The sequence below is a fragment of the Rana temporaria genome, chromosome 7, assembly GCF_905171775.1.
Source record: "Rana temporaria chromosome 7, aRanTem1.1, whole genome shotgun sequence".
Taxonomy (NCBI): domain Eukaryota; kingdom Metazoa; phylum Chordata; class Amphibia; order Anura; family Ranidae; genus Rana; species Rana temporaria.
The window spans coordinates 19,314,620-19,330,568 of record NC_053495.1 but is presented as its reverse complement, the minus strand read 5'-3'; the positions used below and the strand labels follow the sequence as shown (position 1 = coordinate 19,330,568).

Here is a 15,949-nt window from a genome sequence, read left to right as displayed (position 1 = left end):
TGTCACCCAGTCACTCTGTCACTCTGTCACCCAGTCACTCTGTCACCCAGTCCCTCTGTCACCCTGTCCCTCTGTCACCCAGCTCTCCGTCACCCAGCTCTCCGTCACCCAGCTCTCCGTCACCCAGTCCCTCTGTCACCCAGTCCCTCTGTCACCCAGTCCCTCTGTCACCCTGTCCCTCTGTCACCCAGCCCTCTGTCACCCAGCCCTCTGTCACCCAGTCCCCTGTCACCCAGTCCCCTGTCACGGGCCCGCTGATTTCATGATACGCCCCTGCCCCCAAAACTGGCAAAAAAATATGTAAAAAAACGTATTTTTTTTGGGGGGGGGGGGGGGGGTGTCCCTGAATGGCAGTTTGGAAATGTGGTCACCCTAGACACCACCCCAACTAGTGAAGAACTACAGGTCCCAGCATGAACCTGTGAAATCTATGGGGTCACACAATTAGATCTCAAGGGTTCATGCTGGGTGTTGTAGTGGGGTGGGGGGGGGGGTTTCACATCTTTCGATATTAGGAGTTCATGCTGGGACTTTTAGTCCTTCACTTTTGGGGGTGTGTGACCCCCAAAAGTGAAGGACTACAGGTGCCACCATGAACCCCTCAGAGCTGAAGATGTGGACCCCCAACCAGTGAAGAACTACAGGTCCCAGGATGAACCAGTGAAATCTATGGGGTCAAAAATAAGAAAGGGGGGGGGGTGTCCCTGAATGGCAGTTTGGAAATGTGGTAACCCTATGTCAAACCCAAGTTCATTGTTGGGCCTCATTAGCATTATGGTTGCCCTCAAAGGTGGTATCTGTAAGACTAGATGTCCTGAGCACCCCCCCTTACATCATATGTCAAGAGTCCACCACCAGGAGTCAAGAGCCCCCCACCCTCCCTAACATCGCGGTGCATCTCCCTTACCTTGTGCTGCTCCCGGAAAGAAGCTGGGGGTGAAGCTGGGAAGCAGAAAGTGCAGGGTCTGAAGGAGGATCAGAGGAGGGCAGGAGTCGACCGCTAGAGTTTACACAGAGAGGGGCAATATATGTAGGATAGGTTGATCAGATGTCCCCTGTTCCGGGGACAGTCCCCGGAACAAAGACACTGTCCCTGGACCAAGTCTGTCCCCGGTTTTGTCCCTGGATTGCAGTGGTGTAGTATGAGGGGGGGTAGCCAGTACTCTTGCCCTGGGCACAACTGGGCCCTGTGCGGACTCTTAAATCAGAGTCCGCACAGGGGCCTCCCCTTACATCAGAGTCCGCACAGAGGCTCCCCTTACATCAGAGTCCGCACAGAGGCCTCGCCTTACATCAGAGTCCGCACAGAGGCTCCCCTTACATCAGAGTCCGCACAGAGGCCTCGCCTTACATCAGAGTCCGCACAGAGGCGTCCCCTTACATCAGAGTCCGCACAGAGGCCTCGCCTTACATCAGAGTCCGCACAGAGGCCCCCCTTACATCAGAGTCCGCACAGAGGCCTCCGCTTACATCAGAGTCCGCACAGAGGCCTCCGCTTACATCAGAGTCCGCACAGAGGCCTCGCCTTATATCAGAGTCCGCACAGAGGCCTCGCCTTACATCAGAGTCCGCACAGAGGCCTCGCCTTACATCAGAGTCCGCACAGAGGCTCCCCTTACATCAGAGTCCGCACAGAGGCCTCGCCTTACATCAGAGTCCGCACAGAGGCGTCCCCTTACATCAGAGTCCGCACAGAGGCCTCGCCTTACATCAGAGTCCGCACAGAGGCCTCCCCTTACATCAGAGTCCGCACAGAGGCCTCCCTTTACATCAGAGTCCGCACAGAGGCCTCCCCTTAAATCAGAGTCCGCACAGGGGCCTCCCCTTACATCAGAGTCCGCACAGGGGCCTCCCCTTACATCAGAGTCCGCACAGAGGCCTCCCCTTACATCAGAGTCCGCACAGAGGCCTCCCTTTACATCAGAGTCCGCACAGAGGCCTCCCCTTAAATCAGAGTCCGCACAGGGGCCTCCCCTTACATCAGAGTCCGCACAGGGGCCTCCCCTTACATCAGAGTCCGCACAGGGGCCTCCCCTTACATCAGAGTCCGCACAGAGCCCATATACATCAGGTCTAATGTAAGGGGTGTTCTGGGAAACTTGATTTAAGGGTGCATGCTGTGGACTATTGTGTAAAGAGGGTCTCTGCTCACCAAAGCCTGCCCCCCTCCCCTTTAACAAAGTCTGCAGAGCACCCCTTTTTATACACTGGGAGGCAGGAGAGACTAGAGAGCTTACCAGGATGGAGGCTGAGGCGCAGGCAGGCTCCCCCCGGGTCACCAGCCCGGGGGGAGATTTCCACCCTGCCCCCCCTGCCAGCCCTCCCCTGTGCAGCACCTTCCCCCCACCCATGGACTCCTGTGGTCCAGCCTGTCCCACATGATCCCTCTGGTGCGGGCGGCCTGTGTGTGAGGATGGTGGAGGGGGAGTGGTGCTCCAAAGGATGATCATGGAGGCCATGGAGAGGTGAGCTAAATCAACCGATCTACACTGTACATGTGAATTCTGAGATTGGGGGGGGGGGGGGGGGTGGGGTTAGGGGGTGGCATTGACAAACCTCTCCACGCTTGTACAGAAAAGCCCAGGATCTGGTGGAGGAGTTCTGTCCTCTTCTCTGCTGTTGACTGCTGAGATAGGGGGGAGTTGTAGCGATGAACCTCTCCGTAGTTGTACAGGAAAGCCCAGGATCTGGTGGATGAGTTCTATTCAATTTTCAGAGGGCAACAATGATGAAAATGACTTTTGAAATGACATTGGCCCAGATTCAGGTACCACTTGCGCATTATTTGCGGAGGCACAGGGCAACGATTTTGCCCTGCGCCCCCGCAAATAATTTGCGCTGCCCTCGATTCACGGAGCAGTAGCTCCGTAAATTGAGAGGGCGCGCCGGCAAAATTGCCCGGCATAAGCGCGCGCAATGTAAATGATCCCGCCAGGGGGCGGGAATCATTTAAATTAGGCGTGCTCCCGCGCCGAGCGTACATCGCATGCTCCGTCGGGAAACTTTCCCGACGTGCATTGCGGCAAATGACGTTGCAAGGACGTCATTTGCTTCAAAGTGAACGTGAATGGCGTCCAGCGCCATTCACGATTCACTTACGCAAACAACGTAAAATTCGAACGTCGCGACGCGGGAACGCCGGGTATCCTTTAGCATTGGCTGCCCCTGCTTTTAGCATGGGCAGCCTTACGCTAAAGATGCCGTACGCAACCGACGTAACTTGCGTACGCAGGGGGAGCGCAACATTGTGAATCGGCGTAAGTATGCAATTTGCATACTATACGTTGACCACAATGGGAACGCCCCCTAGCGGTCAACGCAAGAATGCAGCCTAAAATCTGCGTGGCATAAGAGCCTTATGCCACGCAGATTTTAGGCTGCAGTCGGCGTAACGAGTTCTCTGAATCAGGAGAACTCGTTGCGCAAGTCAGCGATTGCGCTGCGTAACTATGGTTACGCAGGCGCAATTGCTACCTGAATCTGGGCCATTATTTTAATGAATAGTGTGCTTTAATTCCAGTTAAAAATTCCACTGCATTGAATTGTACTTTTTCTCTTCCAGAACATAATGAAGAGCTGGGGTCCGGTGACTGTGATGACTATGGTCCTGAATACGATGATTTCGATGATTACGACCGTGAACATGATGAAGACGAGGAAAACGCAGAAATAACAGCTGTCAATGTGTATTTAAAACTCAATAACTCCAACAACGGTAGGGGGGCGCCGTTTTGTAAGTTATTTAACCACTTTACCCCCTTAATGGCCAGGCAATTTTTCGTGATACGGCACTGCGTTGTTTTAACTGACAATTGCGCGGTCTTGCGACGTTGTACACAAACAAATACTGTGTGTGTATATTGTGTGTCTGTGTGTGTATACTGTGTATGTATACTGTATGTATACCGTGTGGCCCCATAATCTATTGCCTGGGGGCCCCATAATCTCCTATTGCCTGGGGGCCCCATAATCTCCTATTGCCCGGGGGCCCCATGAGTTTTCAGTCCGCCCCTGTGCACCATTTTCAATGCAATGCATGGCTGTGCGTTTCTGCGTGTTGTATTTTCTGAAACGCATCAGTTGAGCGCACTGCTATAGCGGGGAGCCTTTTAAAATGAATGGCCCCATAATGCATTGCTCTGCAGTACGGGCGTTTCTGCGACCTGTAGGTGGAAAGCCGCCATCGATGTTCTATATCTGGGTCCAGCTGCACGGGAACGCTGATTTGCAGACATGTTGCGGCACGCGGCGTATTCCGTATATTTCAATGTAAAAATAGATTTTAATTATTTGTTTGCTGGCGCTCCTTAAATAGTTTCAGTTATTAGATTGCGGCGAATCCATTGTACATAATAATCATAAATCAATTAGATGTCACGTGTTTTACTATCCCTTTGGCTTCCCTTCAGCTCTGGGGTTGATTATCATGCCTGCTCTGTCTGCCATACTGGTTCCTGGGCTTTGATCACCTTATTTATCTGCAGGTTCCCTTCTCTGCGCCAACCTGATCATCGCTCCTCCCACTCTTAGCTGTTACGCAATGAAGGTGTCTCTGCCCTTGTCTGCCGTGCCGCCGACCAACAGCTCCAGCAGTACGGTGGTGGTAAGTATCACCTTCTCTGTATCCTGCCAGGGGACACCTGTGCTATTGTGCATGGCAGCCAATCTTTGTGTTTGAGTATTGAATATACACGATATTACCAAAAGTATTGGGACGCCTGCCTTTACACACACATGAACTTTAATGGCATCCCAGTCTTGTAGGTAGATTCAGGTACGAGTGCTTAAACTTGCGGCGGCGTAGCTTAGCCTGTTTAGGCTACGCCGCCGTAAATTAGCTAGGCTAGTAATGATTCTCAATGTACTTGCCTGCTAATATACGGCGGCGTAGCCTAAATCGGGCGGGCGTAAGGGCGCCGAATTCAAATGTGTTGGAGGGGGGCGTGTTTGATGGTAATGAGGCTTGACCTCACGTTTTTTACGTTTTTTATAACTGCGCATGTGCCGGGCGCCTACATTTCCCAGTGTGCATTGCGGCTACGTACGCCGCACGGGCCTATTGATATCGACGTGGACGTAAACTACGTAAATCCCGATTCGCGGACGACTTACGCAAACAACGTAAAAAATTTAAATCTCGCGGCGGGAACGGCGGCCATACTTTAACATTGTTATTCCACCTAATAGGTGGAATATCTTTAGGCCTGCTAATGCCTTACGGAAACGGCGTAAATCGACTGCGGCGGACGGGCGTACGTACGTGAATCGGCGTATCCCCTCATTTACATATTCTACGCCGACCGCAATGGAAGCGCCACATAGCGGCCATCCAAAATATTGCAATCTAAGATAGGACGGTGCAAGCCGTCGTATCTTAGATATGTTTAAGCGTATCTCTGTTTGAGCATACACTTAAAGCGGGAGTTCACCCATTTCTAAAATTTTTTTTTTTCTTCCCCTAGATTCCTGCTCGTTCGGTCTAGGGGAATCGGCTATTTGTATTAAAATAGGTGCAGTACTTACCCGTTTTCGAGCTGCATCTTCTTCCGTCGCTTCCGGGTATGGGTCTTCGGGAGCGGGCGTTCCTTCTTGATTGACAGTCTTCCGAGAGGCTTCCGACGGTCGCATCCATCGCGTCACTCGTAGCCGAAAGAAGCCGAACGTCGGTGCGGCTCTATACTGCGCCTGCGCACCGACGTTCGGCTTCTTTCGGAAAATCGTGACGCGATGGATGCGACCGTCGGAAGCCTCTCGGAAACCTGTCAATCAAGAAGGAACGCCCATTCCCGAAGCCCATACCCGGAAGCGACGGAGAGGATGCGTCTCGTAAACGGGTAAGTACTGCACCTATTTTAAAATAAATAGCCGTTTCCCCTAGTAATAACGAGCAGGAATCTAAGGGGGAAAAGTGCCCTCTAAGGGTGAACCCCCGCTTTAAACATAAGTCGGCGTAGATTCAGAGTTAGGTCGGCTTATCTACTGATAAGCCGGCCTAACTCTACCTGAATCTACCTATTAGTCTGTAGGGTCCAATATTGAGTTGGCCCCGCCCTTTGCAGCTATAACAGCTTCAACTCTTCTGGGAAGGCCGTCCACAAGGTTTAGGAGAGGGCAATACAAATATTTTATAGATTACCTTACATAATTATAATAATTTATTCCCCAACTCCGGGCTCTAGACCCCTCCCCCCCCTCGTAAGCCACACCCAACTGTCATTTTCCAGCGAATACTTGAATCTGATTGTTTCCAATGCTTAGTCTAGACCAGGGGTGTCAAACTCAATTTCCTCGCGGGCCGCATCAGCCTCAAAAGGGCCGGCCATCTGAATAACAGCAGCTGGTTGGCTGTGGAAGTGTCTATCAGAGCCAGCGGCCTGAGGGCTGTAACCGGCTTCCAAATAGTTAACCAGGGGAAGCACGGGGGGGGGGGGGGGCGTTCCCTGGTTCACACTGACACGCATCTCAGCCAATCAGGTTCACCGGATCTGGTTACCGGTAACCTGATTGGCTGAAGTGACATCGAGGGCGGGACTACATCGAGGGATCGTGGAGGAGGGTCCGAGGATGGCTGACCGAGAAAGGTAAGTGCCAGGCGGGGAGGGGCAATCTGGCCGCATTTTAGGGGCAAACTGGCGACAATTGATGGGCACAGTGGCGACAATGGCATGGCACAGTGGTGAAAATTGATGGACACAGTGGCTGCGTTTGGCATGGCACAGTGGCGACAATTGATGGGCACAGTGGCGACAGTGGCATGGCACAGTGGTGAAAATTGATGGACACAGTGGCGACAATTGATGGCACAGTAGTTGCGTTTGATGACATGGCACAGTGGTGGCAAATGATGGGCAAAGTGGCGAGAATGGCATGGCACAGTGGCGACAATTGATGGGCACAGTGGCTGCGTTTGATGGCATAGTGGCGACAATTTTATGGCACAGTGTTGACAATTTTATGGCACACTGGCTGCGTTTGATGGGCACAGTGGCGGAAATTGATGGGCACAGTGGCGGCAATTGATGGGCACAGTGGCGGCAATTGATGGGCACAGTGGCGGCAATTGATGGGCACAGTGGCGACAATTGATGACACAGTAGTTGCGTTTGATGACATGGCACAGTGGCGACAATTGATGGGCACTGTGGCGATAATGGCATGGCACAGTGGTGAAAATTGATGGACACAGTGGCGACAATTGATGGCACAGTAGTTGCGTTTGATGACATGGCACAGTGGTGGCAATTGATGGGCAAAGTGGCGAGAATGGCATGGCACAGTGGTGAAAATTGATGGACACGGTGGCGACAATTGATGGCACAGTAGTTGCGTTTGATGACATGGCACAGTGGTGACAATTGATGGGCACAGTGGCGGCAATTGATGGGAACAGTGAGGCTGCAATTGATGTTTTTTCCGTTTGTTTGCGCCCCCCTAAAAATGTTGAGCACCAGCCGCCACTGCAGTGCACCCACCTTACCTTATGCTGCTGATGGGAAGAAGCTGGATGCATTGCTTGAAAGCAGAAAGTAACGGTCTGGTGGAGGACCAGAGGAGGACTGGAACTCTCCTGCAGCTGCTGCAGAGTTGTGAGGCCCACTTTAAATGGCCTGGAGGGCCGGATTCGGCCCGCGGGCCTTGTGTTTGACACCTGTGGTCTAGACTATGCTTGAAATTCCTCTTTCTATTTAGTATTTCTATTCAATTTTTTTTATTTTCATTTGTTATAATATGTATATAGTTATTTCATTATTTCTTTTTAGGGTTCTGTTGCGTATAACTGTATTAAAGTATCACCAGGCGCTGAGATGAATATCACATCGTATTCTTATCCGAGGTACACCAAAATCCTCAGCATAAGTCATGAAGTGCCAGGTAGGTGAATCTTTTGTATGAATATATGTATGGATCTTAGGCAAGGGCGGGGTTTAAAATAGAAGGGCGCTCTTAGTCCGTCCCACTCGGATCCAGGGACATCACTAATGTCGAATCCCGGAGTACAGTCAATTTCATGGGATCTTCTAGAACACATATATATCAAACACAAGGCCCAGGTGCTGAATCCGGCATGCCAGGTCTTGTCATGTGGCCCTCACACTCAGTTTTTTAGCCGGAATGTGGAGGATCTCCCGTTCTTCCCCCTCCGGCTCTCACCCTTCACTCCCGCTGTCACTTTTAAACACAGAAGCGTACTGAGTTTACAAGGGACAGCTTTGCTCTGAGTGGCTCCCGGAACTAACAGATCCCTGTGCACACTCACATCGGGGCACTGCGGGAGCAGGTCTGTACATAACGTAACGTACACCAAAACCCTGCACTCTGTACATGGCACACCTCTGAACTCTGCAGTCTGTGCAAAGGGCACCCCTGGAACTGCACTCTGTACATAGCGCACTCCTGAACCCTGCACTCTGTACATAGTGCACCCCTGAATCCTGCACTCTGTACATAGTGCACTCCTGAACCCTGCACTCTGTACATAGTGCACCCCTGAACCCTGCACTTTGTACAAAGCGCACCCTTAAACCATGCACACTGTACATAGCGCACCCCTGAACCCTGCACTCTGTACATAGTGCACTCCTGAACCCTGCACTCTGTACATAGCGTACCCCTGAACCCTTTACTCTGTACATAGCACACACTTGAACTCTGCACTCTGTACATAGCGCACACCTGAACACTGCACTTTGTACATAGCGCACCCCTGAACCATTCACTCTGTACATAGCGCACCCCTGAACCATGCACTCTGTACATAGCGCACCCCTGAACCCTGCACTTTGTACATAGCGCGCCCCTGAACCCTGCACTTTGTACATAGCGCACACCTGAACCATGCACTCTGTACATAGCGCACCTCTGAACCCTGCACTTTGTACATAGAGCACCCCTGAACCCTTCACTCTGTACATAGCGCACCCCTGAACCCTTCACTCTGTACATAGCGCACCCTTGAACCCTGCACTCTGTACAATGCGCACCCCTATGGTTGTGCCCTTGTCACTTACTGTGAACGGCAGAGAAGAATGCCTTCCTTCCTAGCTACCTTCTGTAAAATACCAATTGCCCTGCCCCACCATGTAATGGAGATGAAGAGATATCGATGCGTTTAATTTACATGAGTGGCAAATGTGTAAAAAAAGAAGCAGTTGATTTTTTTTTTAACCCCCTCCCCTGCCCCAGCCACCCACCTACCTAAGCTCTATCATGGGACCCAGAGGGGTTCTTACACATGCTATGGATGTGAAGTTTTGCCTCGCTGTTGTGTGAAATTGAACTCAGCATGTGGAGTTGGATGGCGGCGTCTACCAAACTCATCCATAGAAATCAAAGGGACTGAGGAGCACATGTAGTCAAACACTTGGCTCCCACTTATGGTGCCGCATTTAAATGCAAAATCCTATGATGAAAAAGTAAAAAAAACAGGTGTATGTCTGGAAGGTTGTGCTCTACTGTCCTCTGAAAAGTGATCCACCAAGGAGACTGTGTAAATGGGGCCTATAGATCATTAAGATTTTGGGGCTAGATTCACAGTCAGGCGGCGCAGCGTAACGTAACCCCTTTACGTTACACCGCCGCAAACTTTCCAATTTAGTGCCCGATCCACAAAGCACTTACCTGGAAATTTGCGGCGGTGTATCGTAAACAGGTCCGGCGCAAGGTGGCCCAATTCAAATGGGACGGGTACCATTTAAATTAGGCGCGCTCCCACGCCGGACGTACTGCGCATGCTCCCGTCACAAATTTCCCGACGTGCTTTGCGCGAAATTGCGACGCGCCGACGTGAAAAAAAGACTTGCGCGGGAAAAAGAAAAAAAAAAAAAATTCAAAAGCGACGCGAGAAAGACGGCATACTTTAACATGGTGGAGTACTTTTCCACCATGTTAAATGTGCCCTATCTTTGCGACGGAAATCTAACACTCGCAACGACGTAACGACGGGAAAAATCTTCGTGGATCGCCGTAACTCCTAATTTGCATACCCGACGCTGTATTACGACGCAAACTCCCCCCAGTGGCGGCCGCGGTACTGCATCCTAAGATCCAACAGTGTAAAACAATTACACCTGTCGGATCTTCTGGCTATCTATGCGTAACTGATTCTATGAATCAGTCGCATAGATAGAAACAGAGATACGACGGCGTATCAGGAGAAACGCCGTCGTATCTGCTCTGTGAATCTGGCCCTTGTTTCCTTTCCTTTCATCTCTTTTTTTTTGGCATTGCACTAACTATTTGAAATACTTATTTCAACAGGCTGTACTAAGCTGGACCCGCTGGACAATATATGGGTGTGTGATGGTAAGTCTGCGCTTCTTTACAGTGTTAGTTTCCATTCACATCTAGGCGACAAAACGCCCGACGCCGGACGCTTGTGCCGCTAGAGGGGGAAATTCCCATTGCTGTCTATGGAGATGGTTCACATCTCATAGACGCCGTACGCCTGTTGCCTGAAAAAAAGTCCCGGACCCTTTTTTTCAGGCGACATTGGCGTTCGCCCATTGACAGCAATGGGAAGAATTTGAAAAAAAAAAAAAAAAAAAGATACACTATCCGCGGCAAAATACGCCGCGTACGCGGCGTTGCTTGTCGCGGAGATGTGAATGGAGCTTTAAACTGGTAGTAATAGTAAAATGTTTTTTTAACTTAATATAGTCTCTGCATTAAGGTAAAAAACCTTCCAAAAGCCTCATGCCAAAAGCCAAATGCTGCTCTTTTTCTGCATTGGACTGTACTGGAATGCGGTAAAAGGCATATAAAATGCACCAGAACGTACCGGAACGCACTGGAACACACATGTCCTTATTTAACCACTTGCCGACCGCTTCACGCACTTATACGTCAGCACAACATTGCTTTAAAAAGCCTGCCGTGCCGTGAGCTCCGTGACCGTGCCCGCATGACCCTTGGACTTGATGTTCGCCGGTGTCCCGCGATCGTGTCACGGAATGGCAGAACAGGGAGATGCCTTTGTAAACAAAGCATTTCCCTGTTCTGCCTAGTGACAGGACACTGATCTACTGCCCCCTTTCATCGGGAGCAGTGATCACTGGTAGCTCAGTCCCCTCACAGTTAGAATCACTCCCTAGGACACACTTAACCCCTTCCTCGCCCCCTACTGGTTAACCCCTTCCCTGCCAGTGTCATTTACACAGTAACCAGTGCATTTTTATAGCACTGATCGCTGTATAAATGACAATGGTCCCAAAATAGCGTCAAAAGTGTCCGATGTGTCCGCCATAATGTCGCAGTTACGATAAAAATCACAGATCGCCGCCATTACTAGTAAAAAAAATAATTATTAATTAGAATGCCATAAAACTATTCCCTATTTTGTAGAAGCTATAACTTTTGCACAAACGCTTATTGCGTTTTTTTTTAATCAAAAATATGTAGAAGAATATGTATCGGCCTAAACCGAGGAAAAAAAATATTTTTGGGGGATATTTATTATAGAAAAAAGTAAAAAATATTGCTTTTTTTTTTTTTTTCAAAGTTGTCGCTCTTTTTTCATTTATAGCGCAAAAAATAAAAAGCGCAGAGGTGATCAAATACCACCAAAATAAAGCTCTATTTGTGGGGAAAAAAGGACGCCAATTTTGTTTGGGAGCCACGTCGCTCAAACCGCGCAATTGTCAGTTAAAGCGACGCAGTGCCGAATCGCAAAAAGTGCTCTGGTCAGGAAGGGGGTAAATTCTTCCGGGGCTAAAGGGGTTAAGGTTAAGAAAAAAGAGGGGGGGGAATGCACTTTGACTGCATCGAAAACACACCAAAAACGTGCATGCAGAAAAGCATCTGGAACACATCCAGGCTGCATTTCTATGGTGTGAACTGGTCCTTAGGCCTTGTACACACGACCAGACATGTCCGATGAAAATGGTCCGCGGACCGTTTTCATCGGACATGTCTGCTGGGAGATTTTGGTCTGATGTGTGTACACACCATCAGACCAAAATCCCTGCGGACAGAAAACGCGGTGACGTGGCGGCGACGTGGCGGCGAAATGCGCGAACCAGGAAGTTCAATGCTTCCACGCATGCGTCGAATCACTTTGACGCATGCAGGGGATTTCGGTCCGATGGTTAGGTGTACTAACCATCGGACATGTCCGACGGACAGGTTTCCACCGGACGAGTTTCTTAGCATGCTAAGAAGCTTTTGTCCGCTGGAAACCTGTCCGCTAGGCCGGAAAACTGTCCGGTAGGCCCTACACACGGTCGGACATGTCTGCGGAAACTGGTCCGCGGACCAGTTTCAGCAGACATGTCTGGTCGTGTGTACAAGGCCTTAGTGTCAGGACAACCTGTCCCTGTGTCATTGACTCAGGCTGATAGCAGAGGAAGGAAGCTATAGAGAGAAATGACACTTATTGCTCTGGACTGAGACAAGTACACACTATAGAGGGATATGCTTTGTTCAAAGATCAGATCTGACATTTACAACCCCTTTATGTGTTTTCCTTTACTCCTTATCTTCATTTTCAGCCCCAGTCCTGGACTTTGTCAATGAATCCAACGAGACCTCGGTGGGAATAGTTAATGGGTCAAACAGACGGAAAGCATTCGTTAGGGTTTTCTACTACAATTACAAGAAGAACATTACCCACAGCAACAACACTTTAGTAAGTACTGCTCCAATATTACGTATTGCTTGTTTAAAGTTCCTGCATGTATTTCATTTTGTCCTATGGCACAGTACAAGGAACCGTTCACAGCATTACAATCCCATGTATATATCGCTGTCAATGCAGCCATATTCTATCTAGAGCCACCTCCTGCACCAAGCCCCGCCCATCCACTTTGTGGTATCCAACAAGAGCAAAGTGGCTACTGAGCCAATCTCATGGAATAATTGGGCAATGAGTTGGCTTACATTGGCACCGTAGTCAGGCTTATAGGTTGGCTTTAAAACAGCCGTTTTACTCACAAGGAACCCTTGAAATAATATTCAGGTCTAGGGGAACCTCTGGTAAACAAATTAATTGAGTGAGTAGGACATTCCTTACATTGCTGGTCAATGGGAAAAATGCTATTTACATTGGTGGTCCATCGAAAGAATGTTCCTTACATTGGTGGTCAGTGGGAAGAATGCCCCTTACATTGGTGGTCAGTGGGAAGAATGCCCCTTACATTGGGTGTCAGTGGGAAGAATGCTCCTTACATTGGTGGTCCATAGGAAGTGATTTAGTGGGAAGATAGACCCTTACATCAGTGGTCAGTGGAAAGAATGCCCCTTACATTGGTGGTCCATAGGAAGTGATCAGTGGGAAGTTAGCCCCTACATTGGTGGTCATTGGGAAGGATGCCCCTTACATCGGTGGTCAGTGAGAAGAATGCCCCTTACATTGGTGATCAGTGGGAAGTTAGCCCCTACATTGGTGGCCAGTGGGAAGATAGCCCCTTACATCGGTGGTCAGTGAGAAGAATGCCCCTTACATTGGTGGTCATTGGGAAGAATGCTCCTTACATTGGTGGTCAGTGGTCAGAATGCCCCTTACATTGGTGGTCAGTGGGAGGAATGCCCCTCACATTGGGTGTCAGTGAGAAGAATGCTCCTTACATTGGTGGCCAGTGGGAAGAAAGCTCCTTACATTAAAACACCTGCCAGATTATTGTTTGTTGTCTGTATACCACCAATATCCCTTCACTTCACCCCCCATAGAAGCACCAGGAAGCTAGAGGAAACCTCCTAAAGTAATGGGAATTCCTCTCCTAGACATACACCTTAATAGGTGTCCCCCATTGGAGAAAAATCCCTTTCTTCATGTTCTGAGGATAACGCTAACATTTTGGATTTCCCCTGGGTCTCTCTGTCTAATGCTCTGCAGGTGAGAGCTAAACAGTAATTGGATCTGACGCAGACGCAAGCAGGCAGAGCAATAAAGGGAATAGATGTGTTTTCAGCACATTGGCACTCCCATGTTTGGGATGCAACACAGAGGTAAGGGTGAGGCATAGACTGGATGATGTGTGATTCTCAACAAGCAGCTGTCTGTCCTTTTGGTGAATAGAGACAAGCTAGGTGAATGAATACATGGGTATAGGGAAATCGATCAGCCATGACACTACAAACTGTGAGCCATTATTACAAGGAATGTAACTCCACTGACTCTTATTTTAAGGTGACCAGATTTTTAAAATGAAATCCCGGGGACAGATTTTTTTTCACTAGTAATGGTGGCAATCAGCGACTCTCTGCCCGTCGCCACCGCTGCCCGCCTCACAGCCTGTCAAGTCTCACTCTCCAGGCCCTGGGCTACTACTGGGTGGGGAGCGGAAGAAGATCACTCTGCCAGGGAAGGCAAGGAGATAGGCAGGTGGCTGGCCGGGACTTGAGCCAAGGCAGAACACACGAGCGGAGCTGAATGGGCATGTCCCCGAAACTGAAGACATTCCCTCCGCTCCGACCAGCACATGATCATCAGAAAGGGGCACAGATAATGGAAAAAATACCACCCCCTCCCCCCAGGCTACTAGGAGCGGCGGAGTGGGGGTGTGTAATTCAGATATTTATTTTTTTATTCTGCACTGATTGTCTTTGATATTGCCCCAGCCCCTGTTCAAATCCAATCTGGGGACAAAACTGGGGACAGACTTGGCCCAGGGACAATGTCCTCAATCTGGGGACTGTCCCCTGAAACTGGGGATGTCTGGTCACCCTATCCTATTTAAAACAATATAAATGTTTAAAAGTGTACAAGACATTTAACACAGCAGTCTGTTTTATTCCTGGTTCTCCCTATAACATAATGTTATGTGACCTGTTGATCCCGCCAGTAGACAATTTATTATTTCTCTTTTGTCCAGATTGGAGAGAAGCGATACTATATTCCACAGTCGGATATTGTCCCCTGCATGTGTATTCAGGTAAGTCGCTGACCTAAACCTGATGCCCACGGCCGGGACAAGGGGTGGGCAGGAGGTGAAGTGCTGTGGTATCATGTGAAGTGGGGGGGGGGAGTACGAGGAAGTTGGGGGGGAGGGGATTTGTGTTGGGAGGGGGAACTTGTGCTAGAAAAGGTAATTTGGTAGGGGGAAGGGGATATGTGCTAGGGTTTTTTTTTTTTGGGGGGGGGGGTTTGTGTTAGAAGGGGACATTTGGGCGATTTGTGCCAAGATGGGGGATTGGGGAGAATTTATGTTGGAAGGGGGGATTTGGAGTGGGGGGAGGATTTGTGTTTAGAAGGGAAATTTGAGGGGTAGATGATTTGTACTAGGAGAGGGGGAATTTTTTTTGGGGGGGGGGGGAATTTGTGCTGGGGGCATATGGAGAATGAGAGGATAGAGTGGTGAAGGCAAAAATTTGTGCTGGGAAGGGGATTTTGAGGGGAAAATTTGTATTGGGAGGAGGGGGAATTTATGCTTAGGGGTAAGCATGCAGATTTTTTTTGGGGGGGGGGATTTTTACTGACACATAATCCTTATTAATCTTGGGGGTGGGATGCAATTTGGCATGTTTGCCCTGGGCCTTAGATGACCATGTCCGGCACTGCTGATGCCACTATGGAGCTTTTGCACTTTGTACAATGCACTTATCTGACAAATGTTTCTGACGGGTTTTATTTTTTCCCGTCTTTGGCAGGCCTGGTACATTGATCTGGTGGACGCCATGAGATACATGCTGTGTCCATTTAGGAATTGTAAGTTGTGTTATCCCTTCCTCCGAGTGTACATGCTACACTGTCCATACATAAGTCATTGCATAAGATATCTGTGTTATAGGTGTATACAGCATACAGACGTCCTTTATATTTTTGGAAGATGCTTGGGGGTAATCCACAAAGACCCGGCGTAACTTAATTTTTCCCATTTAAGTTACACTGCCTTAAAATTTCTACCTAAGTGCCCGATCCACAAAGCACTTACCTAGAAATTTTTGGCTGTGTAACTTAAATTCCGCCGGCGCAAGGCGTTCCTCTTTTCATGGGGGCGATTCCCATTTAAATTAG

At 49.4% G+C, this 15,949-nt stretch overlaps 1 protein-coding gene across 1 annotated transcript in view; it reads left to right on the top strand.

The window, feature by feature from the left end:
* Positions 1-15,949, top strand: part of IL17RC (interleukin 17 receptor C) — a 90,022-nt gene that overhangs the window by 45,548 nt on the left and 28,525 nt on the right. The window contains exons 4-10 of the mRNA XM_040359012.1: positions 3,563-3,715; positions 4,485-4,603; positions 7,761-7,872; positions 10,258-10,302; positions 12,486-12,622; positions 14,808-14,867; positions 15,583-15,640. Of these exons, the coding sequence (XP_040214946.1) occupies positions 3,563-3,715; positions 4,485-4,603; positions 7,761-7,872; positions 10,258-10,302; positions 12,486-12,622; positions 14,808-14,867; positions 15,583-15,640 (684 nt within the window). The remainder of the gene's footprint in view (positions 1-3,562; positions 3,716-4,484; positions 4,604-7,760; positions 7,873-10,257; positions 10,303-12,485; positions 12,623-14,807; positions 14,868-15,582; positions 15,641-15,949) is intronic.